Source organism: Geotrypetes seraphini, chromosome 2 (genome assembly GCF_902459505.1).
Source record: "Geotrypetes seraphini chromosome 2, aGeoSer1.1, whole genome shotgun sequence".
In the NCBI taxonomy this organism is placed as follows: domain Eukaryota; kingdom Metazoa; phylum Chordata; class Amphibia; order Gymnophiona; family Dermophiidae; genus Geotrypetes; species Geotrypetes seraphini.
The window spans coordinates 100681888-100708998 of NC_047085.1; the positions used below are offsets into that span (position 1 = coordinate 100681888).

General features: G+C 45.3%; 1 protein-coding gene across 6 annotated transcripts in view; it reads left to right on the plus strand.

The window, feature by feature from the left end:
- Positions 1–27111, plus strand: part of NCOA2 (nuclear receptor coactivator 2) — a 410025-nt gene that overhangs the window by 79197 nt on the left and 303717 nt on the right. For all 6 annotated transcript variants that reach the window (XR_004538319.1, XM_033933336.1, XM_033933340.1 and 3 more), the window contains exon 3: positions 6833–6937. Coding sequence is in view for 5 of the 6 variants with exons in the window: in XM_033933336.1 (XP_033789227.1) it covers positions 6852–6937 (86 nt within the window). In the remaining variant the exon portion in view is untranslated. The remainder of the gene's footprint in view (positions 1–6832; positions 6938–27111) is intronic.

The window sequence follows — 27111 nt, forward strand, 5'->3', positions numbered from 1 at the left end:
CCCCACTAGTCAGATTGCATCTTCGCACTGCTCAGTGGGCTCTAGCTTCCCAGTGGGTCAGGTGACGGATCCGCTCTCACAGCATATCTCTGTAACCTCATCTCTTCTGCAGTCGCTCCACTGGTGGATGACCTCTTCCAATCTATCCAGAGGTCTTCTTTTCCATCTTCCTCCTCCTCGTTGCCAGGTACTCACTACGGATGCTTCTCCTTACATCTGGGAAGCGCACATGAGCGGCCTTCAAGCGCAGGGTTATTGGACTTCCAAAGAACGCAAATATCACATCAATTTGCTGGAGCTCAGAGTGATATATTACGCGCTAAAAGCTCTCCAACATCTCCTGACTGACCCAGTCCTCCTCCTTCGCACGGACAATCAAGTAGCGATGTTCTACATCAACAAGCAAGGAGGCAAGGGCTCTCTTTTCCTTTGTCAAGAAGCTCAAAAGATTTGGCTTTGGGCGACCACTTGCAATCTTTTTCTACGAGCAGTCTACATACAGGGCGAGCAGAATTCCTTAGCGGACAACTTCAGCAGAATTCTCCAGCCTCACGAATGGACACTTGGCTCGACAACTCTTCAATCCATCTTTGCACAATGGGGCACTCCTCAGGTGAATTTATTTGCAGCTCCCCACAACCACAAACTGCCATGTTTCTGCTCTAGGCTTTACTCTCCTCACCACCTGGAAGCAGATGTGTTTCTTCTGGATTGGACGCAATTGTTCCTCTATGTCAAGCTCTGGCCCACGGGGTGTTAAAAATTGGCCCGCCAGACATTTTAAATTTTATAGTAAATCAGGCCCGCTGGCACGAACTGCTACAGCCGCTGCTGATCTTCACTCATGTCTTCCTTCACCTGTTCTCCTCTTCAAAGCAGCCTGCTGAGGATCGCCGGCTGGCTGTAGCGAACCTCGCAGGCCGCTGTCCACCTCGGTAGCATGTTCCCTATGACGCGATCCTGTACGTCAGAAGAGGGGCGGGATCGCGTCAGAGGGAACATGCTACCGAGTTGGACAGCGGCCTGCGAGGTTCGTTACAGCCGGACGGCGATCCTCAGCAGGCTGCTTTGAAGAGGAGGCCGGGTGAAGGCAGACGCGAGTGAAGAACAGCAGCGGTTCGTGCTGGCAGGCCAGAGGAAGCCGGGATGGAGGGAGGGTAGGAATGGTGGGCCAAATCTTTAGGTGAGACCGGGCGGAAAACATACAGGCCTTCAGAACAGGGGCAGGCCCTGGTGTAGAAGTACCCAGTGGGAGAGAAGGGGTCCAGATGTGCATATGCTGGACTGAGTGGAGGGTAGGGTGGGGGTAGGGAAGAAATAAAACAGAGGAGAGGAAGAGAGGGAAGAAACAGAAAGAGAGAAAAGTTGGACACAATGGATGGTGTAGAGGGGGGATAGCAGGCAGATATTCTTAGAACCCAGCCACCTTCTCTGGCTGGCTTTTCTTAACTGAGGGACCGCGCGCCTATATCAGGTGGGAAGGCACTCGCGCATGCACGGTGCGGGCTAATTGCAAACTTTATAAGCTTAAAGTTGTGATTCACTTTTTCAAGTGTCCGTACCGTGGCTCCATCGGTGACGTCACCCATCAGTGAGAATATCTGCCTTCTATCCCTGGATAACACCTGTTATCCCAGGAGAAGCAGACAGCCTATTCTCACATGTGGGTGACGTCATCCACGGAGCCTGCATATGGACAGCCTGGCAAGCAGACTTGCTTGTAGAAAACTTCAGAAGTTTTGAGTGTGCTGCACCGCGCATGCGCGAGTGTCCTCCTGCCCAGCACAGAGCGCGTCTCCTCAGTTCTCAGTTTTCCGCAGAGGCAAGAAGTCCATCTTTGACGCTCTGCTCTGAACTTAGTTCGCTTCGTGCCTTCTCTTACCGCGGCTCGTGTTTTATTTTTCTTATTACCGTGTCGCTGTGATTTTTTTTCTTTTGATTATTATTATTTTTTTTTAAGTTTTATTTTTCGTTGACTGACTGGCGGGGCCTGCTGCACGACCTCAGCCTGCGGGATTTGACTTTGCGGCGGCTATCTTTCCTTCTATGTCCCGGCTGGTCATGGGCTTCAAGAAGTGTAGCCAGTGCCAGCGTGCGCTCTCCCTCACTGACCCACACCACTGATGTCTTCAGTGTCTGGGGCCTGACCATTGCTCGGAGTCGTGCATTCGCTGTGCTTCCCTTCAACTTAGAGCCCTCAGATGTCGCCAAGTTCAAGTGGAGAAGTTTTTCAGTATGGAAACCCCTGCTACAACCTCGACCTCAGACTCGGTCAGGCCTGTTGCGGGGTGTCCTCCTGCCTCCACAACTCTGCCCTCAAGTCTTATCAGACCTTCCTCATTTGGAATGTTCTCGACCTCGAGTAAATCTGCCAATTCTTCTCACGAGCTTCCCTCGGGTTAGATACCTCAGCATATGGTTCCAGCAGTGGTCCTCAAGCTACCCAAGCATCATTCTGAAAGTCGAAGCATGCTTCCTCTGCCACCTCGGAACCTTTAGCCTTAGCAAGTGCTCCAGTTTCAGACTCGGATCCACAATTGCAGGCTATCATCCAGACCATTTTAGAGTGGTAATTTGTTCAATTAATGAGCAAATACAGTCCTGCCTCGACTCTGCTTCCTGCAGTCCAGCCTGGGCACTCAGCAGTCTCACAAGAGTTTGAGTCCTTGCCTTTGCTTTGAGCTTAGTCTACACACTCTATGCAAGGAGTCAAGTCTTTGCAAGTGTCTCGACTGGAATCTTCACACTCTGTGCAAGAAGTTGAATCTTTGCGAGTTTCTCGACTGGAATCCTCACACTCTGTGCAAGAAGTCGAGTCTTTGCGAGTGTCTCAACTGGAATCCTCACACTCTGTGCAAGGAGTTGAGTCTTTGCGAGCGTCTCGACTGGAATCCTCACACTCCGTGCAAGGAGTTGAGTCTTTGGGAGTGATTCGATATTCCTTGATCCAAACCACTGAGTCTATGGGATTTTGATCTACAGCTTCCAGCCCTATACCTTCACCAAGGCATTCCCCGTTTCGAGGCACAGGGCGAAATCTTCTCGACTTCACAAGAGACCTGCTTCCAGGCAGCACTCGTGTCACCGGTCGAGGCCCTCATCGAGGCATTCATCGAGGTGCAGGTCCTCTTCCAGAGAGAAGCCTTCCTCGTCTAGGCCTTCCATCTCTTAGAGGTCTCCAACTCCTCGATCGAGGACACCGATAGTAGAACCTGAGGGCTCAGCTGATTCCAATGCCTCGTCCCAGTCTGTCTATTCACTGGGATACCAATACTCCAGAGAGGCCTCACCTTCGTTCTCCACTAGAGACGCCTCGAGGTCATCGATTCCCTCTTGAGGTCATGCTCTGGCTGATCAATTGTCCTTTTCCTCCGTCAAATGGCTGAGGACCTGGATCTTAAATTGGACGCTGATTCTAAGTACTCTTAAGGAGTATTTAGAGGAAATGAGTATGCCTCAGCCTCCTGCAGAGTCTCTCAAACTTCCTCTTACCAGGCTTCTGTGTCAAACTTTCAAATGAAACCTGGAGACTCCTTATGCTATCATTGCTGTTCCAGGCAAGTTGGAATCAAGGTATAGAACTCAACATTGCAAAGGCTTTCAGAACTCCCAACTATCTCATCAATCCCTTCTTGTGGAATCTTCGTTGAAGAGGAGTCATTCTTCCAGGGTCTATGCTACCATACCTCCTGGCAGAGAGGGCAGAACCACGGACAAGTTTGGCTGTCGTCTTTATCAAAATTTGATGATGGCCTCCAGGGTTTTAAATTATGATTTTATCTTTACTACTTATTTCAAGTATTTTATTGATATAATCCCTGGATTTTCTAAAGACCTTGGTCAACACAGGCTTTTAGAGTTTCAGCAAGTCATTGCCACTTTGGCACAACTCATGTTGCACCTTCTTCAGTCATCTTATAATGCCTTTGAACTTTCATCAAGGGTCACTGCATTCTCGGTAACAATGTGCTGCCTGGCTTTGCACCATCGATATGGATCACAACTTTCAGGATCGTCTGGCTAATATTCCTTGTGAGGGAAATGACCTCTATGATGAATCGATAGAGGCCGCCACCAAGAAGTTGTCTGAGCCTAAGAAATCTTTTGCTTCCATCGTCAGACCAAAGCCTAAGCCAGCTCCTGCAAAGCCTTCTCGACTTCTTCCATCCTATCAAGGAGGCTTACACTCACATTCATCCATGCTCCCGTCAATACCTCAGATTTCAGGTAGGGAATCTGCATTTTCAATACAGAGTGCTACCCTTCGGCCTGGCATCATCTCCCAGAGTGTTCACCAAGAACCTAGTGGTGATAGCAGCAGCTCTAAGGAACCATAGTCTTCAGGTGTTCCCCTACCTGGACGACTGGCTCATCAAAGATTCTACATCTCGGGGGGTTATTGTAGCGACCCAACGGACTATGTGGTTCCTACAAAGCTTGGGATTTGAAATCAACTCCCAAATCCCACCTTCAGCCCTCTCAGAATCTAGAGTTCATCGGTGCTATTCTGGACACCATCCAGCTCAGAGCATTCCTTCCTTAGTAGCGTCTGGATGCTCTTCTTCAACTGTATCACAAAGTGTCTTCCCTTTCTTCACTCTCAGCGAGACACATGATGGTACTACTGTCACATGACCTCGACCGTTCACTTGACTCCTTTTGCCAGAATTCACCTCAGAATTCCTCAGTGGACCCTGGCATCTCAGTGGACCCAGGCTTGCGAACCACTCTCTCGACACATTAGTCACTCCTTCGTTGAGACAGTCTCTCCACTGGTGGATGCTCTCTCCAAAGGTTTACTGTTTCAGACGCTCCCTCATCAGAAGGTCCTTACCACACATTCCTCGACCTGCGCTTGGGGGGGCTCATCTCGACGGTCTCCGTACTCAAGGTCATTGGTCCAGCATGGATCGTAAGTGTCATATCAATCTGTTGGAACTCGGAGCGATCTTCGATGCTCTCAAAGCTTTTCAACATCTTCTTCAAGATCAGGTAGTCCTCATTCGGACAGGCAACCAAGTCGCCATGTATTATGTCAACAAACAGGGAGGAACAGGATCTCTCCCTCTTTGCCAGGAAGCTTTGAAGGTTTGGGATTGGGCAATCCTTCACAACACCTTCCTGAAAGCTGTCTACATTCAAGGAGAGAAAAACTGTCTGGCGGACAAGTTGAGTCGTCTTCTGCAACCTTCTGCAATTCCTCGCCTCTTCATCACATTTTTTCCTCAGTGGGGAACTCCTCAGATAGATCTCTTTGCATCTCCCCACAACCACAAACTGCCTCAGTTCTGCTCCAGGATATACTCTCCTTATTGCCTCGAGGCAGATGCTTTTCTGCTGGAATGGACAAATCTCATCCTGTATGCATTCCCTCCATTCCCTCTAATTCTCAAGACTGTTGTCAAGCTCAAGACCGATCATGCCACCATGATTCTTATAGATCTTCAGTGGCCCAGGCAACCTTGATACTCCCTTCTACTTCAACTCAGCAGCAGGGAGCCATACCTTCTATTAGTTTTTCCGTCTCTGCTTTCACAGAGTCTACTTCATCCCAACCTGCAGTCTCTACACTTGACAGCTTGGTACCTCTCAACATAACTCCTCTTCAGTTTTCTCAACCTGTTTGAGACATTTTAGAGCAGAGGTCTCAAAGTCCCTCCTTGAGGGCTGCAATCCAGTCGGGTTTTTAGGATTTCCCCAATGAATATGCATGAGATCTATGTGCATACACTGCTTTCAGTGCATATTCATTGGGGAAATCCTGAAAACCCGACTGGATTGTGGCCCTCAAGGATGGACTTTGAGATCCCTGTTTTAGAGGCTTCCCGAAAGCCTGCCACTAGGCAATGCTACAACCAAAAATAGACTAGATTTTCTACATGGTGCATCTCTCATTACAAGGAGCCTCAAGATACCTCCTTGTTTTCCTTCTTGGATTATCCTTTGCATTTATCTACCTCTGGCCTCAAGTCTACATCCATTCAAGTCCATCTCAGTGCAATTGCTGCTTTCCATCAGCCTATCGAAGGGAAACCTATGCCTGATGATCGGATTAGTAAAGTTCAGATAATTGAGAGACTACAATATACCATATTTTTCGCTCCATAGAATGCACCTGACTTTAAGACGCACCTAGATTTAGAGGAGGAAAACAAGGATAAAAACATTCTGAACCAAATTCTCTCTGTCAGGCTTGGCACCCAACCCCACACTCCTTGCCAGGCTCTGCATCTTTCCCCCTCCCTGCCAGGCTCTGTACCTTGTCCCCCCCTCTAGTGGTAGGCCGTCAAAGGGCAGGTCTAGTGGGAGGCAGCCCGAGTGGCAGGCTGGCAGGGCCCCCCATCCTGAGGCGAGCAGGAGAGCCTCCCCTTTACCTTAATTCCTCCGGTGGTCAAGCGCTGTAGGGCAGGAGCTTTCTCGTAAGAACTGACGGCAGCTATTCACGGAGCGGCAAAGGACAAGGTAGGAAGCGAAAAGCTTGCGCCTGCCTTCTGCGCCACTCTGACCATGATGCTGCCACTCGGGAGTCAGCCGAAGGGAAGGGCAGGAGGCTGAGAGCTCCTGACCTACAGCGCTGGACTGCTGGAGGAATTAAGGTAAGGGGGGGGGTATTCGCTTCATAAGATGCACCCTTATTTCCATCCACTTTTTTGGGGAAAAAGTGCATCTTATAAAGCGAAAAATACATTATGTACCTACACTTTGATAACTTAACTCTTCTGATGCTTAGTTTCAGTTGATAAATAGTTACTCACAATTTCAGTGTCTTGTTCAAGTCTTGACTTTATCTAGTAGATTAATGTGTGCTAACTAGCATTGCTTTTCCTGCTAGTTGCTGATATGTGTTCAAGATGAGTGGATTGGGAGAAAATTCCTCTGACCCATCTAGGGCAGAGTTAAGAAAACGAAAAGAATGTCCTGATCAGCTTGGACCCAGGTAAGATACATTTCTAATTCATATAGGCATTCATTTCTCTTGAACCTTATATATTTTTAATATAACTATATTGGTAATAAAGAACCACTATTCTTTCTTTTCATTATGTTCTATACTGTACCTGATTGGTTTTAGATAATATACCAGACCTACTTATTAACCCTTTCAGGACCAAGGGACATATTTGTCCCATAACTTTAAAATCCTATAAATTTTGATTGGGATAGTCTACAGTTCTAAATTTGATATGTACGGATTCCATATGATACTGCCTTTATGTAAACAAACTGGTTCCGACATTCATTCATTAGCGTCGTTGCCAGATTGACGAGAAGATTCACTTGCCACACTGTCCATAAGCCAGAAGTTTGATTTTTTTTTAAAAAAATAATGATATTTCACAAAAAAAATCAATTTTTTGGCATCTGCAAGCCCTTTTTACCATAAAAATGTCGTCAAAACCACAAAAATTGGCCTACGATCCTTATGGTCCTGAAAGGGTTAAAAACTATAGTAATTCTGTTTTGAAGTTCATTTTGCTTTACTTCTTAATACATATAGTTCTTTTGACTTTACATTTTAACCAGTAAGCACCAATAAAACACTTACAAGGTGATAAAAGGGTGAGTGTTGGATAACACCATTTCCCTGTATATTCGCACACTTTGTCATGACTTGTTTAGTGCCCTTTTTATGGCAACAATTCCTAATTGACATAAAAACATTTGTTAAAAAAGTTCATAAAGGTAAAAATTCATCCTACTAGAAAACAACAAAATACCAACCATAACCAACATTGAAATCAACGCAATCAACTACCCCATACAAACCACCCTAAAACTGCTAGGAATAACTATCGACAGATGCTGCACCATGCAACCGCAAATCAATAAAACAATACAAAAGTCATTCTTAGTCATGAGAAACTTAAGACAAGTTCAGAAATTCTTCGAGAAAACTCAATTCCAGCTCATAGTTCAGTCCTTAATACTAGGCCTACTTGACTACTGTAATATCATCTACCTCCCATGCCCTACAACCATAACAAAACAACTACAAACTATCCAAAACACAGCACTAAGACTCATCTACTCGTTAAAGAAACATGATCACATTACAGAAGCATATCTCCAATCGCACTGGCTTTCGATCCCAGCAAGAATACAATTTAAATTCTACTGCCTACTATTTAAGACTTTATACGGAGACAGTCCAAACTACCTGAATAACCGCCTCATCCACAACACTGCAACCAGACATAGGAAAACTCACACCCCATTCTCATACCCCCCAATTAAGGAGGTCAAACGGAAAAAACTATATGATGGCCTCCTGGCCATTCAAGCAGCCAAACTAGACAACCAAATCGCCAATCTACTGACGGCATCCCTCGACTACAAGACTTTTAGAAAAGAAATAAAGACCATACTCTTCAAGAAAACTCTGAAAAAAGAAATAATACCGCAAGTCAAACTCCACCTCTCACTAAAGCCAACTACCCCAAACAAATAACCTTATCCATTTCTTATTCTTTTTGAAAATGACCAATTTTTTATTTTTTTTTGTAAGTTCTTGTTGTAATACATCTTGGATAATTCTTTTGTAATCCGCCTTGAACTGCAAGGTAATGGCGGAATAGAAATCCCTAATGTAATGTAATGTAAAAGAACATTTGATTCTCAAATGTAGTAGCTGAAAAAGTTAGCTTCATAAATTACAAGACATTGCAGAAAGTGTAAAGGCTATGAGAAGCAGGAAAAGCTGTCAGAAAAGCAAAGATGCAAATGGGAGAAAAGATAGCCAACATGGTAAAATTAGGAGACAAGACATTTTTTAGGATCATGTAAGTGGTAGGAGCAAGGATCAAAATGGCATTGTGAGGCACAAGGGTGAAAAGGACAACTATGCAGAAACTGATAAGGATAAGGCTGAACTGCTTAACAATTATTTCTGTTCTGTGTTCATGGATGAAAGACTGGGGGTTCGACAACAGAAAGCAAATGTGGCAGACTGGGATAAATTCTCAGAAGACTGTGTTTGTGAGGAGCTAGCTAAATTAAAAATAGACAAAGTGATGGGGCCTGATGGGATACATCCGAGGGTACTCAATGAACTCATAGGGGTTTCGGCAGCTCCTTTGTCTCATCTTTTCAATGCTGCTTTAGAGTCTGGAGTGGTCCCAGAAGACTGGAGAAGAATGGATGTGGTCCCTCTGCACAAGAGCAGAAGTAAGGAAGAAGATGGGAATTACAGGCCAGTTAGTCTGACCTCGGTAATGAGTAAACTAATGAAAACACTTCTTAAGTGGAAGAGAGTGAGATTTCTAGAATCAAATAGACTGCAGGAAGTGAGGCAGCATGGTTTTATGAGACGCAGATCTTGTCAGACAAATCCAGTTGATCTCTTTGAATGAGTGACCAAACAATTGGATATGGGAGGGTCGCTAGATGTAGTGTATTTGGATTTTAGCAAAGCATTTGACACTGTGCCGCAAAGGTGGTTATTAAATAAACTTGAGTGTCCTCAGTATGGGCCCTGAAGTGATGGACTAGATTAAAAATTGGGTAAGTGGAAGGAGACAGAGGGTAGTGGTAAATGAGTTTACGCTGAGGAAAAGGATGTTAGTAGCGTGCCACAGGGATCTGTCCTTGGGCCAGTTCTTTTAATGTCTTTGTAAATTATATTATGCCAGGACAAGCAGGCAGCATATTCTCACAGATGGGTGACGTCATTCATGGAGCCTGGTATGGACAGTGCAAAAGTGTACTGCCATTTTAACTTCCTAGAAGTTTCAAGACTGCCTGTGCTACGCATGCGCAAGTGTCTTCTCGTCCGACGTCTGCTCATGGGACCATCAGTTCTTAGTTTTCCATGGAGCTAACATGATGTGTGTCATTGGAGTCTCTCCAGTTGTGCTACTTTATTCCCTTTTCTGTGCCTTCCCGTATTGATTTTCTTAATTAATTTCTTTTTTTTTTTTTTATATTACTTTATTTTTGCAGAGTTTTGCTCGAAATTTTTACTTTTTCATTTTCAGGCCTTCAGCCCTCCTTCAGCCAGTTTTCTGGCTAGCGACATTGACTCTCTTTCGGTCAGAAATTTACTAGACCATTGGAGGAAAAATTGATTCCTTTGATCTCGCATCGAGCTGCTTCAACAGGAGCTAGCAATGATGCTTCAAGGCCAATTGAAGCCAACTGCTGCACATACTCCTCTGGTACCGGCCCAGCCTGAGTATGTCTGTATGAGGCCTCAGGGTGCCGCATCTCAGTCTTCTCCTCAACGCAAATCCAGGTCCCATCATTGGAGTACAACCTAATCAATGTTGGACCAGTACCAGGGAGGAGTCCATCCCAATATTATCTTCAGCATTGTAGCCACCACACTGCACAGTGTCATGCTCCTGGAGGAATAGTTTTTACATCTCCAGTTTTACAACAGAAGAACTCTGGTTTATCCCTTCAGGATTTCTCTGACCCACAGTATTCTGCACTGGAGCCCTACAGACTTTTTCGGATACATCTCCTCCTCCTCCACCTAGATGCAGGTCACCACCAGAGAGCCTTTCCTTTGCCATGTTCATAAGGCAAATGAGTCAAGCTCTCTGCATATGGAATCTGAACCAGAACCAACAGCTGCAGTTTTTGATGCACTTGACTTTGAGCAACTCCCAAGGGAATGTTTAAAACTCCCAATTCATGACCTCGTAAGGGACTTCATGTTTAAAAACTGGGAGACTTCCCTGCATATACCAGTGGCTCTGTCCAAATTGGATTCGCTTTACAGGATGCAGTCATGTCCTGGCTTTAATAGACCACAATTGCAACATCAATCTCTTCTGGTTGAATCTGTTTTGAAGAGGTCATCCAGCTCCAGATCATATGCCACAGTACCTCCAAGTAGAGGAAGTCATATGTTGGATAAGTTTGATCGTAAATTATTTCAAAATATGTTGCTTACTAGCTGCATCCTTAACTATGCTTTCTGTATGACAATCTATTTTAAGGTATGTATGTGTGTGTGTATGTGTCCTATCAAAGTTATCTAAATGGTTTACAATCAGGCACATTAGCATTTTCCCTATCTGTCCCGGTGGGCTCACAATCTATCTAACAATGGAGGATTGAGCGACTTTCCCAGAGTCACAAGGAGCAGCGTGGGATTTGAACCCACAATCTCAGGGTGCTGAGACTGGCTCTAACCACTTCTTAAGAACATAAGCAATGCCTCCGCTGGGTCAGACCTGAGGTCCATTGCGTCCAGCAGCTTGCTAATGCGGCGGCCCAAGTCCAGGATCTGTGTAGTAATCCTCTATCTATACCCTTCTATCCCCTTTTCCAGCAGGAAATTGTCCAAACCTTTCTTAAACCCCAGTACCATACTCTGCCCTATTACATCCTCTGGAAGCACATTCCAAGTGTCCACCACACTTTGGGTAAAGAAGAACTTCCTAGCATTTATTTTGAATCTGTCCCCTTTCAACTTTTCCGAATGCCCTCTTGTTCTTTTATTTTTTGAAAGTTTGAAGAATCTGTCCCTCTCTATTCTCTCTATGCCCTTCATGATCTTGTAAGTCTCTATCAGATCCACTCTCTCCTCTTCTCCAGGGAAAAGAGACCCAGTTTCTCCAATCTCTCAGCGTATGAAAGGTTTTCCATCCCTTTTATCAGATGTGTTGCTCTCCTCTGAACCCCCTCGAGTAATGCCATATCCTTCTTAAGGTACGGTGACCAATATTGGACACAGTACTCCAGATGCGGACGCACCATTGCCTGATAACAACGGCAGGATAACTTCTTTCGTTCTGGTAGTAATACCCTTCTTGATTATACCTAGCATTCTATTCGCTCTCTTAGCAGCCGCTGCGCACTGTGCCATCGGCTTCATTGTCATGTCCACCATTTCTCCCAAGTCCCTTTCTTGGGTACTCTCATTCAATAACATCCCTCCCATCGTATAGTTGTACCTCGGGTTTCTGCTTCCCATATGCAATGCTTTACATTTCTCAACGTTGAACTTCATCTGCCATCTCATCGCCCATTCCCCTAGTTTGTTCAAGTTCCTTTGCAATTCTTCGCAGTCCTCCTTATTCCGAGCTCCACTAAATAGTTTGGTGTCGTCCGCAAATTTTATTATCTCATACTTCGTCCCTGTTTCTAGATCATTTATGAATATATTAAATAGCAGCCGCCCGAGCACTGAGCCCTGCGGAACACCACTCGTGACCCTCCTCCAGTCCGAGTAGTGGCCTTTCACCCCTACCCTCTGTTTCCTACCCGCCAACCAGTTTCTGATCCATCTATGTACATCTCCGTCCACCCCATGGTTCTTCAGTTTCTGGAGAAGACGTTCATGAGGCACCTTGTCAAAGGCTTTTTGGAAATCTAGGTATATGATGTCTTTGGGGTCTCCTCTGTCCATCCATTTGTTAATTCCTTTGAAGAAGTACAATAAGTTAGTTAGGCACAAACCTTGTTGGCTGGTTATCAGAAGTTAGTTTCTTTCAAAATGTTCATCGATGTTTACTTTTATCAGTGCTTCCGCCATTTTCCTCGGAACCGAGGTCAGACTCTGTAGTTTCCCGGGTCACCTCTTGATCCCTTTTTAAAGATGGGCGTAACAGTGGCTATCTTCCAATCCTCCAGGATCACGCCTGTTTTCATAGTAACATAGTAACATAGTAGATGACGGCAGATAAAGACCAGAATGGTCCATCCAGTCTGCCCAACCTGATTCAATTTAAATTTTTTATTTTTTTTTAATTCTTATTTTTAAAATTTTTCTTCTTAGCTATTTCTGGGCAAGAATCCAAAGCTTTACCCGGTACTGTGCTTGGGTTCCAACTGCCAAAATCTCTGTTAAGACTTACTCCAGCCCATCTACACCCTCCCAGCCATTGAAGCCCTCCCCTGCCCATCCTCCACCAAACGGCCATACACAGACACAGACCGTGCAAGTCTGCCCAGTAACTGGCCTAGTTCAATATTTAATATTATTTTCTGATTCTAAATCTTCTGTGTTCATCCCACGCTTCTTTGAACTCAGTCACAGTTTTACTCTCCACCACCTCTCTCGGGAGCGCATTCCAGGCATCCACTACCCTCTCCGTAAAGTAGAATTTCCTAACATTGCCCCTGAATCTACCACTCCTCAACCTCAAATTATGTCCTCTGGTTTTACCATTTTCCTTTCTCTAGAAAAGATTTTGTTCTACATTAATACCCTTCAAGTATTTGAACGTCTGAATCATATCTCCCCTGTCTCTCCTTTCCTTTCAGGGATAGGTTGCAAATTTGCTGCAGTAGTTCCGCTATCTCCTCCTTTAATTCCTTCAGAACACTTGGATGGATTCCGTCCGGACCCGGGGATTTATCAGTTTTTAGTTTTTCTATCTGCCTGCGCACATCTTCATGCCTCACTTTCATGGATGTTAATTTTTCTGCTTGATTTCCATTGAAGAATTGCTCAGGTTTCAGTATGTTGGTTGTGTCTTAGTTTGTAAATACAGACGAAAAGAACATGTTAAGTCTTTAGAAACATAGAAACATAGAAATTGACAGCAGATAAGGGCCACGGCCCATCCAGTCTGCCCACCCTAATGACCCTCCCCTGCCTTTACTTTGCGAATAGATCCCACGTGTCGATCCCATTTGGCCTTAAAATCAGGCACCCTGCTGGCCTCAATCACCTGAAGTGGAAGACTATTCCAGCGATCAACCACCCTTTCGGTGAAAAAGAATTTCCTGGTGTCCCCGTGCAGTTTCCCACCTCTGATTTTCCACGGATGTCCTCTTGTTGCCGTGGGACCCTTGAAAAAGAAGATATCCTCCTCTGCATCGATGCGGCCCGTGAGATACTTGAACGTCTCGATCATGTCTCCCCTCTCTCTGCGCTCCTCGAGCGAGTATAGCTGTAATTTATCTAACCGTTCTTCGTACGGGAGATCCTTCAGTCCCTAGACCATCCGGGTGGCCATTCTCTGGACCGACTCCAGCCTCAGCACATCCTTACGGTAATGCGGCCTCCAGAATTGCACACAGTATTCCAGGTGGGGTCTCACCATGGATCTATACAGAGGCATAATGACTTCAGGCTTACGGCTGAAGAAACCCCTGCATATGCAACCTATGATTTGTCTTGCCTTGGAAGAAGCTTGCTCCACTTGATTGGCAGCCTTCATGTCCTCACTGACGATCACCCCTAAGTCCCGTTCTGCTACCGTTCTTGGTAGGATCTCGCCATTAAGGGTATAAGTCCTGCATGGATTTTGGGTACCCAGGTGCATAACTTTGCATTTTTTGGCATTGAAGCTGAGCTGCCATGTCTTAGACCAGGTCTCTAATAAGAGTAGATCGTGCATCATATTGTCGGGCATTTAATTTTTTCTATTGTACTTTTGCCCACTACATTGCTTAATTTGGCATCATCAGCAAATAATGTTATCTTACCTCGGAGCCCTTCTGCCAAGTCCCTTATAAAGATATTGAATAGTATCGGGCCTAAGACCTCTTTCTCCTCCTTCACCATTCCCTTCCTGTCTCCGTCGTCCAGCGGTCCCAGCTCCTCCCTAACCAGCTGCTTCCCTTTAACATATCTAAAGAACGGTTTGAAATTTCGGGCTTCCCTGGCTAGCCTCTCTTCATACTCTCTTTTGGCTTTTCGAACCACACGGTGACATTCTTTTTGATACTTCCTGTGCTCTTTCCAGTTCCCCTCAGTTTTGTCCTTTTTCCATTTCCTGAATGAATTTTTCTTATTGCCTATCGCTTCCTTCACTGTATTAGTTATCCACGCCGGTCTTTGTTCGACTCTTTTTGCACCCCTTTCTGAATCTGGGGATGTACAGATTTTGCGCCTTGCTCACCATGTCCTTGAAAAAAGACCAGGCATGTTCTACCGTTTGCCATTTTTTTGGAAGTGTTCCTAAGTTTCTTCCTTACCATTCCCCTTATTGCTTCGTAGTTTCCTTTCCTGAAGTTAAAAGTTTTTGCTATGGTTCTCTTTCCTTTCGGTATTCCTACCTCAACCTTGAACTTGATCATATTATGATCGCTGTTTCCCAACGGTCCCATTACTTCCACTTCCTTTACAGGTCCCCTTAACCCAGTGGTCTCAAACTCGCGGCCCAGGGGCCACATGCCGCCCGCTAGGTACGGTACTATTGTGCGGCCTGCAGTTCGTACTAGTGCTGCCCGCTCTTTACGCCGTCCTTCGGCTTCCCCACTGGCCTCCCGCTCTTACCTTCAGATAATTACCACAGCCTGCAGAGAGGATTGCCGGTGCTGTAGCGATCCTTGCAGGCTTTAGTTGTCCTCAGCAGCACGTTTGCTGTGATCCTGCCTCTGACGTTGGAGGAGGGAGCGGGACCGTGGCAGAGAGAACATGCTGCGGAGGATGATAGCAGCCTGCAAGGAACGCTACAGCACTGTGATCCTCTCGGCAGGCTGCGGTAATTAGCTGAAACTAAGACCGGGAGACCAGGGGGGAAGCTGGAGGACGCTGCAAAGAAGGGGGGGGGGGGAACATGCAGGCCTTTGGGGGGGGGGGGCGGAAGATTTATAAACTATAAACAGTTTTACCTCATGCAAAATTGTCATTTCTTTAATAAGACATTAACTATTTTTTTCTGCGGCCCTTCTGCGGCACAAATCCAAAATGTGGCCCTGGAAAGGATTTCAGTTTGAGATCACTGCCTTAAACCATTTAGGATTAGATCCAGAGTGGCATTTCCTCTCGTTAGTTCTCTAACAAGCTGCTCCATGAAGCAATCTTGTATAGTCTCCAGGAATTCTGTCTCCCTAGCGCATCTTGAGCTTCCAAGACTCCAGTCTATCCCGGGGTAGTTGAAGTCTCCCATAATAACCGCGCTTTTGCATTCTCGCTTCATCTCGGCTTCCATTTTTTCATCGATATCTCCGGTTTGCCCGGGTGGACAATAGTATAGGCCCATCTTTATTTCAGGCCCTTTCCTTCCCGGTATTTTAACCCATAGCGATTCCAGCTTGTTGGTCGTCACTGCTGTGTCCATTCTTGTCGATTGTATGCTTTCTTTTATGTATAGTGCTATTCCACCTCCTTTCTTTCCTGACCTATCCTGGTGATAGAGCTTGTACCCCGGCAGTGCTGTATCCCATTTGCTTTCCTCATTCCACCATGTTTCATAGATTCCAATGATGTCTATGTCCTCTGCATTGGCCATGGCTTCTAATTCCCCCATTTTGTTTCTTAGGCTCCTTGCATTAGTGTATGTGCAATTTAGATCCTAGTATTTTGTTGTCTTCATTTCCTTTCCCTGTTCTTCGGTCTTTAGTGTCTTCTAATTTGCTACAATCTTTCTAACCTCCTTTTCTGGGTTAGTTTACTCCTGAAATTTGTCTCATTTCTTCATAGCCTTGTTTTCCCTTAGTATCCTCATGCAGCATTCCTCTGTGGGTATCTTCTTTGAGGTCATTTGCTTCTTGTTCTCCCTTCCATGTTGGTGTTGGTGTAACTTCATCTTTCATCTGAAGTTTGTTCTCTTCCACCCTCCTCCTGTATGCTTCCTCAGTGAATTTCTCGAGTTCCCTGACTTCCTCCTCGATGTGTCTCTGACTCATGAAGTCTTCATCTGTCCTGATTGGGTCCTCCGTGGTGTAAAGTCCTTCTAGCTCCTGTATCTTGTCCTCTAGTCGCTTGTCTTCCTTCTTCAAGCTTTTCAGCTCCTGACACTGACCACATACATATGATTGTCTCCCCGAGGGGAGGTAGTCATACATATGACAGTCTGTGCAGAACACTGGAAAGCTCATCTTCTGATTTCCCTCTGCTTCCATTGTCGTTCCTACTTTAAGATAACAGTTAAGATTACGTGTCCCTTCTGTGCCTGCTTCCTGCCTTCTTGTGTGTGCTGCCTTTGCTCTACCTTACCTTACTTTTGCTTGTGTATTTGTTCCTTCTGTGCCTGTATTCGGACATCGTCTAGCCCGCCTACTCCGCAGGGCTTTAAACTAGGTAAGTTGGGGGAGGGTACCCACTCACATTCCAGAGCGGTAAGAAACTTTCCTGAGGAGTCGAGTCACAACCACACATCTGAGTCCAAGGTAAGTACCCATACTATACACAATAATTTAGGAGTCGCACTACATCAGAAGGGAATCTCTTCGCAGGGGCTTAACAACAATTAGGTTTGGAGGGCTATGTATGTTAATGCACACAGTTTGGGCAATAAAATTCTGTAATTAGAGACTGAAATAATGAACGCAGGCCTAGACGTAGTGGCAATATCCGAGACCTGGTTCACGGACTCGCACGGGTGAGATATGGTCATACCGGGCTACAACTTACTTTGTCGGGGCAGAGAGGGCAAGTTAGGAGGAGGGGTGGCACTATACACTAAAGAAAATATCAAAACTACCAGAATCACGGATGTTAGATACACTGGGGAATCCCTCTGGGTGAACCTGGCCAGAGGGAACGAAAAATGCCTGTCCCTTGGTGTGATATATAGACCTCCAAGACAACAGGAAGACAAAGATATAGAACTGATTGAAGATATAGAGAACATCACTTTGCGTGGGGACACAGTACTGCTAGGGGACTTCAACATGCCCAATGCAGATTGGAGCACACTCTCTGCTACTATCTGTGGCAGCAGAAGAATATTAGCCTCCATAAAGGGTGCACGACTCAGACAAATGGTATTGGAGCCCACTAGAGACCAGGCGATACTGGACCTGGTACTCGCCAATGGAGACAGCGTATCAGAGGTTTCGGTAGGCAATACACTGGCCTCCAGCGACCATAACATGGTATGGCTTAACCTCAAGAAAGGTTTCTCTAGATCAAACACAGCAACGAGGGTCCTCAACTTTAGGGGCACAGACTTCACAAACGCATGGGAAAGTTTGTCCATCTGGAGCTGCAAAACCAAGCACAAACTGACAATGTGGAGACTATGTGGTCAACTCTGAAATCCACCTTGCACGAAGCAACAAATCGCTTTATAAAAACAGTTAGCAAAAGTCAGAGAAACAAAAGACCCCAGTGGTTCAGCACTGAAATTTCGGACCTCGTTAAAGATTGGCTAAGTGGCAGACTTCAGAGGGTGATGGTTAACGGTACCCTCTCTAAAACGTCGGAAGTGACCAGCGGAGTGCCGCAGGGCTCAGTCCTGGGTCCACTTCTCTTCAACATATTCATTAGGGATGTGACTCAAGGGCTTCAAGGTAAGGTAACCTTATTCGCTGATGACGCCAAACTATGCAATATCGTAAACGGCTACAATCTACAGGATACTATGGAACAGGACCTCCGTACTTTAGAAAGTTGGTCCTCTATCTGGCAGCTGAGCTTCAACGCCAAGAAATGTAAGGTCATGCATCTTGGAAATGGAAATTCATGCAGAAATTACACCTTGAATGGAGAAACTTTGACCAAAACAACAGCAGAACGAGACTTGGGAGTGTTCATCAGTGCAGACATGAAGACTGCCAATCAAGTGGAGAAGGCTTCATCTAAGGCACGGCAGATGATGGGTTGTATCAGGAGAAGTTTCGTCAACAGGAAGCCTGAGGTCATGATGCCATTGTACAGAGCCATGGTGAGATCTCATCTAGAATACTGTGTGCAATTCTGGAGGTCACATTACCGTAAAGATGTGCACAGAATTGAGTCGGTTCAGCGGATGGCCACCAGGATGGTCTCGGGGCTAAAAGGTCTCTCGTACGAAGAAAGACTGAACAAATTGCAGCTCTATACTCTCGAGGAGCGTAGGGAGAGGGGAGACATGATTGAGACATTTAAGTACATCACGGGACTGGTCAAGGTGGAAGATGATATCTTTCTTCTCAAAGGACCCTCGAACACAAGAGGACATCCGCTCAAACTCAGGGGAGGGAAGTTTTGTGGAGATGTCAGGAAGTACTTCTTCACGGAACGAGTGATAGAGCATTGGAACAAGCTTCCAGTACAGGTGATCGAGGCCCGCAGTATCCCAGACTTAAAGAATAAATGGGATACCTATGTGGGATCACTGCGAGGGTCATACCAATGAATAGGGTCGCTAGGATATTGACTTAATAGAGCAGGTCAGTAGAGATAAGGGGATCAGTAGACTTATAAGGGTGGGTCAATGGTGTGGGCAGACTTGATGGGCTGTAGCCCTTATCTGCCGTCATCTTTCTATGTTTCTATGTTAAAGAGAAGAAAAAAGCATTTATTGCCTACAAACATTTAGGAAAGCGGGAGGCAAAAGAAGACTATCTGGATAGGTCTAAAGCTGTCAAAAAAGCAGTCAGAGAGGCCAAGCTCCGGATAGAGAAGAATCTAGCGTGGAACATTAAGATAGGGGATAAATCCTTCTTTAAGTATATTAGTGACAGGAAAAGAAACAAAGATGGAATAGAACGACTTAGGCAATCGGATGGAAATTATGCAGAATCGGATTCCACTACGTCCGAACTACTAAATGAATACTTCTGCTCAGCTTTCACCTGTGAGGCGCCGGGATCCGATCCACAGTTACGGACAAGGGAAAGCCAGAAAGACCCATTTCAAGATTTCGAGTTTACACCCAGTAACGTCTACTGCGAACTTTCAAGACTCAAGGTAAACAAAGCCATGGGACCAGACAACCTACACCCCAGGATGCTCAGAGAGTTGAGTGAAGTCTTGGCGGAACCATTATCCGTGCTCTTCAATCTTTCCCTAGGCACGGGAAGAGTCCCCTTGGACTGGAAAACAGCTAACGTTATTCCCCTCCACAAAAAGGGCTGCAGGACAGAGAAGGCAAATTACAGACCAGTGAGTCTCACATCTGTCAGCATAGCTAGCATTCAGCATTTTCAGTTGGCATTACTAATGTCAGCGAAGACCTATGGGAAATTATATCAATCTGACTCTGGCATGTGAATGCAGATAGACCCTGAGGGCAGGGAGTCTGTTTTAAGTAGCCCTGATTAAATCATGATTAGCTAAAAGGTGTTAATGTCTGATTAAGAGGTGCTTAGGACAATGGGTCCAGGTGCACAGATAACTAAAGTTAATCAGAAACTATTGTCAGAGACAGACTGGAAATACATATATGACTACAGCTTTTTTTTCTCCTGTCTACGAAGGAGGGGGGAGATTTAACTTCTATTGAAGCTCAATAGATTCTGGTTTTTAGAATAAGTTTCCAAACTATAAAAGCCCCCTCGCAGCATCACCCCCCTCTCTTGGCTCTTGGCACTCTGGTCCTCTCTTGTTTCTCTTGAGCTCTCTCTTTCTCTGTCTATCCTTCTCTTTATCTATGGAACACGAAGCTTAGACCATCACTCCATCCCCCTTTTCTCTCTCTCTCTGCCTTTCCCTGGAACTTCACGCTTCCTTCTGGACTCTGTAAGGCAGGGAAACTGCTTTGCTCTCTACTCAATTGTAATGCTTCATTGTAATGCTTCAGAATATTGCTTTTCTGTAAGACTATTTCTATAATATATTCTTTATGCAATCACTTCTGGCTGTGCCTATTATTTGATTCTACTTCCTGGTGAATCTTCAGTGAGGAACTGGGACCTGGGACCTGGCGTGTGTCAGGGCGCCTCTCAATTGACCCCACCAACCATATATTGTGGGGGCCACACTAACAATCCTTACATTTTGGGGGCTCTCTCAAACAACATCCATAGTCAGCAAACTCATGGAAACACTGATCAAACAAAAACTTGATACAATCCTGGATGAGGAAAATCTGCGTGATCCCCATCAACACGGATTTACCAAGGGCAGGTCCTGCTGGATAACAAGACAACTGGATGCCGGGGAGGCCCTGGACGTGGTGTATTTGGACTTCAGCAAAGCTTTTGATAGTGTCCCACACCGCAGGTTATTGAACAAGCTGAAATCGCTAGAATTAGGGGAGACACTAACTGCATGGGTTAAGGATTGGCTCAGCGGTAGACTTCAGAGGGTGGTGGTAAACGGTACCCCCTCCAAAACATCGGATGTGACTAGTGGAGTGCCACAAGGCTCGGTCTTGGGCCCGATTCTATTCAACATATTCATAAGCGATATGACCCAAGGGCTTAGAGGAAAAGTATCATTGTTCACCGACGACGCCAAACTGTGCAACATAGTAGGTCAAAACACTTTGCCAGATAGTATGACGCAGGACCTACTACTATTGGAACAATGGTCATCGACTTGGCAGCTCAGCTTCAGTGCTAAAAAATGTAAAATAATGCACCTGGGTAGAAGAAATCCGTGCAGAACTTACTCACTGAATGGTGAGACCTTAGCTAAGACCACGGCAGAACGTGATTTAGGAGTTATCATTAGTGATGACATGAAAACTGCCAATCAAGTGGAAAAGGCTTCTTCCAAGGCAAGGCAAATGATGAGTTGTATCCATAGAGGTTTTGTCAGCAGGATGCCAGAAGTCATAATGCCATTGTACAGATCCATGGTGAGACCTCATCTGGAATATTGTGTTCAATTCTGGAGACCACATTACCTCAAAGATGTGCTGAGAATTGAGTCGGTTCAGCGAATGGCCACCAGGATGGTCTCAGGGCTCAAGGATCTCCCGTATGAAGTAAGGCTGAATAAATTGCAGTTGTACTCACTCGAGGAACGAAGAGAGAGAGGAGCCATGATTGAGACGTTTAAATATATCACAGGCAGGATCGCAGTGGAAGAGGATACCTTCTGTCTTATAGGACCCTCGTCCACCAGAGGGCATCCGCTGAAAATCAGGGTAGGGAAATTTCATCTTGATTCCAGAAAGTATTTCTTCATAGAACGGGTGGTCGATCATTGGAACGAACTCCCACTGCAGGTGATTGAGGCCAACAGCGTGTCAGAGTTTAAAAGTAAATGGGATATTCACATAGGATCTCTAAGGGTGTAAAGGGGAGTGGGTCAGTAAAATCAAGGGGGTGGGTCATTAGAGTCAGCAGACTTGATGGGCTATGGCTCTTTTCTGCCGTCATCTTCTATGTTTCTATGTTTCCTTCAGCACCTGCTTCTTGCCTTGCTGCCTTCTTCTTGTGTGTGCTGCCTTTGCTCTACCTTATCTTACTGTTGCTTGTGTGTGTTCGTTCCTTCTGCGCCTGCTTCTTCCTTACCTTGCAGTCCTTCCCTGGTGCTCTAGGGTGTAGTGACTTGGCCCTTCTTGAGACCCTTCGCAAAAGGCGCTCTTGCTAAGGCGAGCGCCTTTAACGCTCACCTTTGACACGCACCAAATGGCAGAGTCACCACACTGCACAGTGTCATGCTCCTGGAGGAACAGTTTTTACATCCCCGGTGGATGATGGGGAGTGGGTGGGCGGAGCTACCCCTTGACCCTCTCCTTCCTCCTTCCTTCTGCCTTCTCCTTCCTGCTCTTTACTCCTCTCCTGTGCGCTCTCTCCTGCTGTCTATCTCTCCTCCTCTGGCTCCAAAGTGCTCTAGAATCCAACGTTTTCAAACATCTCAAACAATTGCTTAACAAATATTTCTGTTCTGTGTTAAAGGCTGAAGTGCCAGGTGCGGGACAGAAGACAAACGTGAATAGGGATGGAGGAGTAATGGACCCTGATCAATTTTCAGAGGGTTGTGTTCGTGAGGAGTTAGCTAAAATAAAGATGGGTTAGAACCAAGGAAGACTGTGAAGACCTGCAAAGGGACTTAACGAGATTGGAAGACTGGGCAAGAAAATGGCAAATGAGTTTTAACACTGAGAAATGCAAAGTCATGCATGTAGGGAAAAAGAACCCGATGTTCAACTATAAAATGGGGGGATCGTTGCTGGGGGTGAGCAAACTTGAAAGAGACCTGGGGGTGATGGTGGACACAACATTGAAAGCATCAGCACAGTGTGCAACAGCCTCAAAGAAAGCGAACAGAATGTTGGGGTATCATCAAAAAGGGTATCACGACCAGGACGAAGGAAGTCATTTTGCCGGCATTGGTGCACCCACATCTGGAGTGCTGTGTCCAGTACTGGTCGCCGTACCTCAAAAAGGACATGGCGGTACTTGAGGGAGTCCAGAGAAGAGCGACAAAGCTGATAAAAGGTATGAAAAACTTCTCATACGCTGACAGATTGGAAATGCTGGGGCTATTCTCCCTGGAAAAGCGGAGACTTAGAGGAGACATGATAGAAACCTTCAAAATCATGAAGGGCATAGAGAAGGTAGACGGGCACAAATTCTTCAGGCTGTGGGGAGCCACAAGTACAAGGGGGCACTCGGAGAAATTGAAAAAGGACAGGTTTAGAACAAATGCTAGGAAGTTCTTTTTCACTCAGAGGGTGGTGGACACATGGAACGCGCTCCCGGAGGCTGTGATAGGCCAGAGCACGCTACAGGGGTTCAAGGAGGGTCTAGATAGGTTCCTAAAAGAAAAGGGGATTGAGGGGTACAGATAGAAGCAGAGGTAGGTTATAGGATTAGTCAGAAACCACTTCACAGGTCATGGACCTGATGGGCCGCCGCGGGAGCGGACCGCTGGGCGCGATGGACCTCTGGTCTGACCCAGTGGAGGCAACTTCTTATGTTCTTAAGATAGACAAAGCGATGGGGCTGGATTGTGTATGTCCGAGGGTGCTGAAGGAACTTAGGGAAGTTCTGGTAGCTCCGCTGACTGACCTTTTCAACGAGTCTCTAGAGTTGGGAGTGGAACCAGAGCACTGGAGAAGGGCGGATGTGGTCCCTCTCCACAAAAGTGGAAGTAAGGAAGAAGTAGGGAATTATAGGCCTCTACGTCTGACTTCTGAGGTAAGCAGATTAATGGAAACACTTTTAAAACAGAGAATGATGAAGTTTCTGGAATCCTGTGGATTACAGGACCGGAGGCAACATGGATTCTCTGGAGGCAACATGGATTCTGTACAGTTAGGTCTTGTCAGACAAACCTGATCAATTTCTTTGACTGGATGACCAGAGAATTGGATAGAGGATGTGCGCTAGATGTGGTGTATTTAGATTTTAGCAAAGCCTTTTGACAGTGTTCCACACAGACATCTAATAAATAAACTGAGTGCCCTTGGGATGGGTCCCAAAGTGACGGGTTGGGACAGGAACTGGTTGAGTGGAAGGTGACAGAGCGTAGTGATCAATGGAGATCTCTCTGAAGAAAGGGATGTTACCAGTGGTGTGCCTCAAGGTTCTGTTCTTGGGCCTGTTCTTTTTAACATTTTTATAAACGATATTGATGAAGGGTTGTCGGGTAAGATTTGTCTGTTAGCGGATGATACCAAAATCTGCAATAGAGTAGGCACGCTGGATGGTGTGAATAACAAAGCTTGAAGAATGGTCTGAAATTTGGCAATTAAAATTTAATACTAAGAAATGCAAGGTCATGCATTTGGGTTGCAAAAACCCTTTGGAACGGTACAGTTCAAGGGTGAAGAACTTATGTGCACGATAGAAGAGTGGGACTTGAATGATCTTAAGGTAGCCAAACAGGTTGAAAAGGTGACGGCAAAAGCTAGAAAGGTGCTATGGTGCATAGGGAGAGGTATGGTCAGTAGGAAATGGAGGTGTTGATGCTCCTGTATAAGATTCTGGTGAGACTTCATTTAGAATATTGTGTACAATTCTGAAGACCGCACCTTGAAAAAGATATAAAAAGGATGAAGTCGGTCCAGAGGAAGGCTACTAAAATGGTGCATGGTCTTTGTCATAAAGGCATATGGGGACAGATTTAAGGACCTCAATCTGTATACCTTGAAGGAAAGGTGGGGGAGGGGAGATATGATAGTTGTTTAAATACCTACGTAATGTAAATGTGCATGAGTTAAGTTTCTTTCATTTGAAAGGAAACTGCAATGAGAGGGCATAGGATGAAGTTAAGAGGTGATAGGCTCCGTAGTAATCTAAGGAAATACTTTTTTACAGAAATGGTGGTAGATGCATGGAACAGTCTGCCGGAAGAGGTGGAAAGACAGAGACTGTGTTTGAATTTGAGGGCCTGGGATAGGCACGTGGGATCTCTGAGAGAGAAAGAGATAATGGTTACTGCGGAAGGGCAAACCAGATGGGCCATTTGGCCTCTATCTGCCATCATGTTTCTATGTTTCATTTTTGATTTTTTGGCCTTCAGATCACTTAAAGACCTTTTTTGCCCCAGGGAACATCAACTTTTTTCAGTAAGTAAAGTTGCTTACCTGTAACAGAAATTCTCCATAGACAGCAGGGGAATGCAGCCACACTTATTGGTGAAGTCCTTAGACTGATCCTGTGTTTTGGTTTTCTCCCCTATTAATAGTAAGCTTTTAGCTTACTGGGCATGTGCAGGGACTCCCCCCCCCCCCTTCCAAGGCTTCTCCCCTTGTTTGTCAGTTTTGTCTCTAGCTGAAAAAATATGTATATCACAGAGGGGATGGTGGGAGGGCAAGTGTGTGTCTGCACTTCCCTGCTGTCTATGGAGAACTCATGTTACAGGTAAGCAACTTTGCTTTCTCCGGAGACAAGCAGGGGATATGCAGCCACACTTATTGGTGAGTCCCTAGCTAAAATGTATACACTTCTCCCTCCGTATTCATGAAAGCTGGCTCGTGAATATTGAAAATTCATGAATAACTTTTGGGCCGACTCTGACCCTCGCCCGCCTCCCTCCTAGGTCCCAGTGAGAATCAGACTCACAACCTCAAGTTTCAAGTTTTATTTACATTTGATGTATCGCTTATAAAAAATATCTAAGCGATGTACAATTTAAAAACCAGCAGATTGTGGTAATACATATAATTTCACTAAGTTAGACAATTGACAAAACAATGTGGACAAACATGATTGGGTAGGAAGGAAGGGGAAAGTTACAATTGCATTATTTGTTAGAATTTACATAGAGTGGGTAATACAACAGGTATGATTGGAATGAAGCAAGAGAAAAGAATATTAGAGACATATGAGAGTATAAAATAAATCATTTCATAAATCAAATGCATCTTGAAATAGGTAAGTTTTTAACAATTTTTTAAAAGAGATAAGATCTTTTTCATTTTTAATAAAATTTGGTAGGGAGTTCCACAAAGATGGAGCAACCACTGAAAACATATCTTTGCGTCTAGTGCCGATTATTCTTAATGAAGGAACTGAAAGCTGATTAGATAAAGATGATCTTAAGGATCGCGGAGGATTATATGGGACTATCAGTGTACTGAAGTGGGTGCTCTAACCACCAGACCATTCCTCCATTTGGAAGCCCTAAGCTTTCTCCAAAAGATGTCACAATAGCCAAATCCTTGTTTTTCTCTTTTACCCTCCTTTCACTACCAAGGCCATATAACGAAATAACATTAAGCAACCTTCAACCCAACCGCTTTCCAATAGCTACGTTGACGTCTTAGGCAGCACTAAGTAGAATGCGGGGGCGTGCCTGAAACCATTCTGACCCTGCGCGATGACACACAATTTTCCCTTCCACAATGTCAGATCTGCGCGTCTGCTTGAGGGCAGACAAAAAATGGCGAGTTTGTGTAAAAACCAGCAATGTTTCATCGAGAGGCACGGCTTTCGGCAGGAACTTGATTCGTAGTGGCACAAGCTCATTCACTGTGTAGATAAGCTCCTCTGTATTTATACCTGTTGGCATCGACAAACTATAGGCCATATTGTAATGTTGGTTGGTCACGCAAGGCAGGAGGTGGGGGGGGGTGATTCCAGTTTTAGGAAATCGCAATTAACTGAAATTGCGAATTCTAAAACCGCAAATCAGGAGGGGTAGTGTATTAGGGTGGAGGTGATAAGGTTTTAGACCGTTGTTCAGTACTGAGACAGTAATTTTGGCTATCTTAGATAATCTGTGCCTCTTGTTCAGCAAGGGCCTCAATGCCCTCATCATGCAATTTGATATGAGCTCTGCCTTTGACCTAGTGGACCATGGGAAAATGCTACAATACCTGGATGCAATTGGCATTAGGGAAGAGGTGTTGGACTGGTTCCGAGGCTTCCTTATGTCCCGTACCTATCAAATACATTTCAATTTCGATCTGTCCGATACCTGGAGCAATCCATCTGGCGTACCGCAAGGGTCACCACTATCCCCATTGCTTTTCAATGTCTACATGTCCTCACTAGGTGCGCAATTGACCCAGCTGGGGATAAAACTATTCACTTATGCAGATGACTTTACAATCATCATCCCATTTGCAAATTCTCTCTCAGAAGTTACTCCCAAAGCATCAGCAGCACTAAATTTGATGGAGTAATGGATGTCTGAATTCAAACTGAAACTTA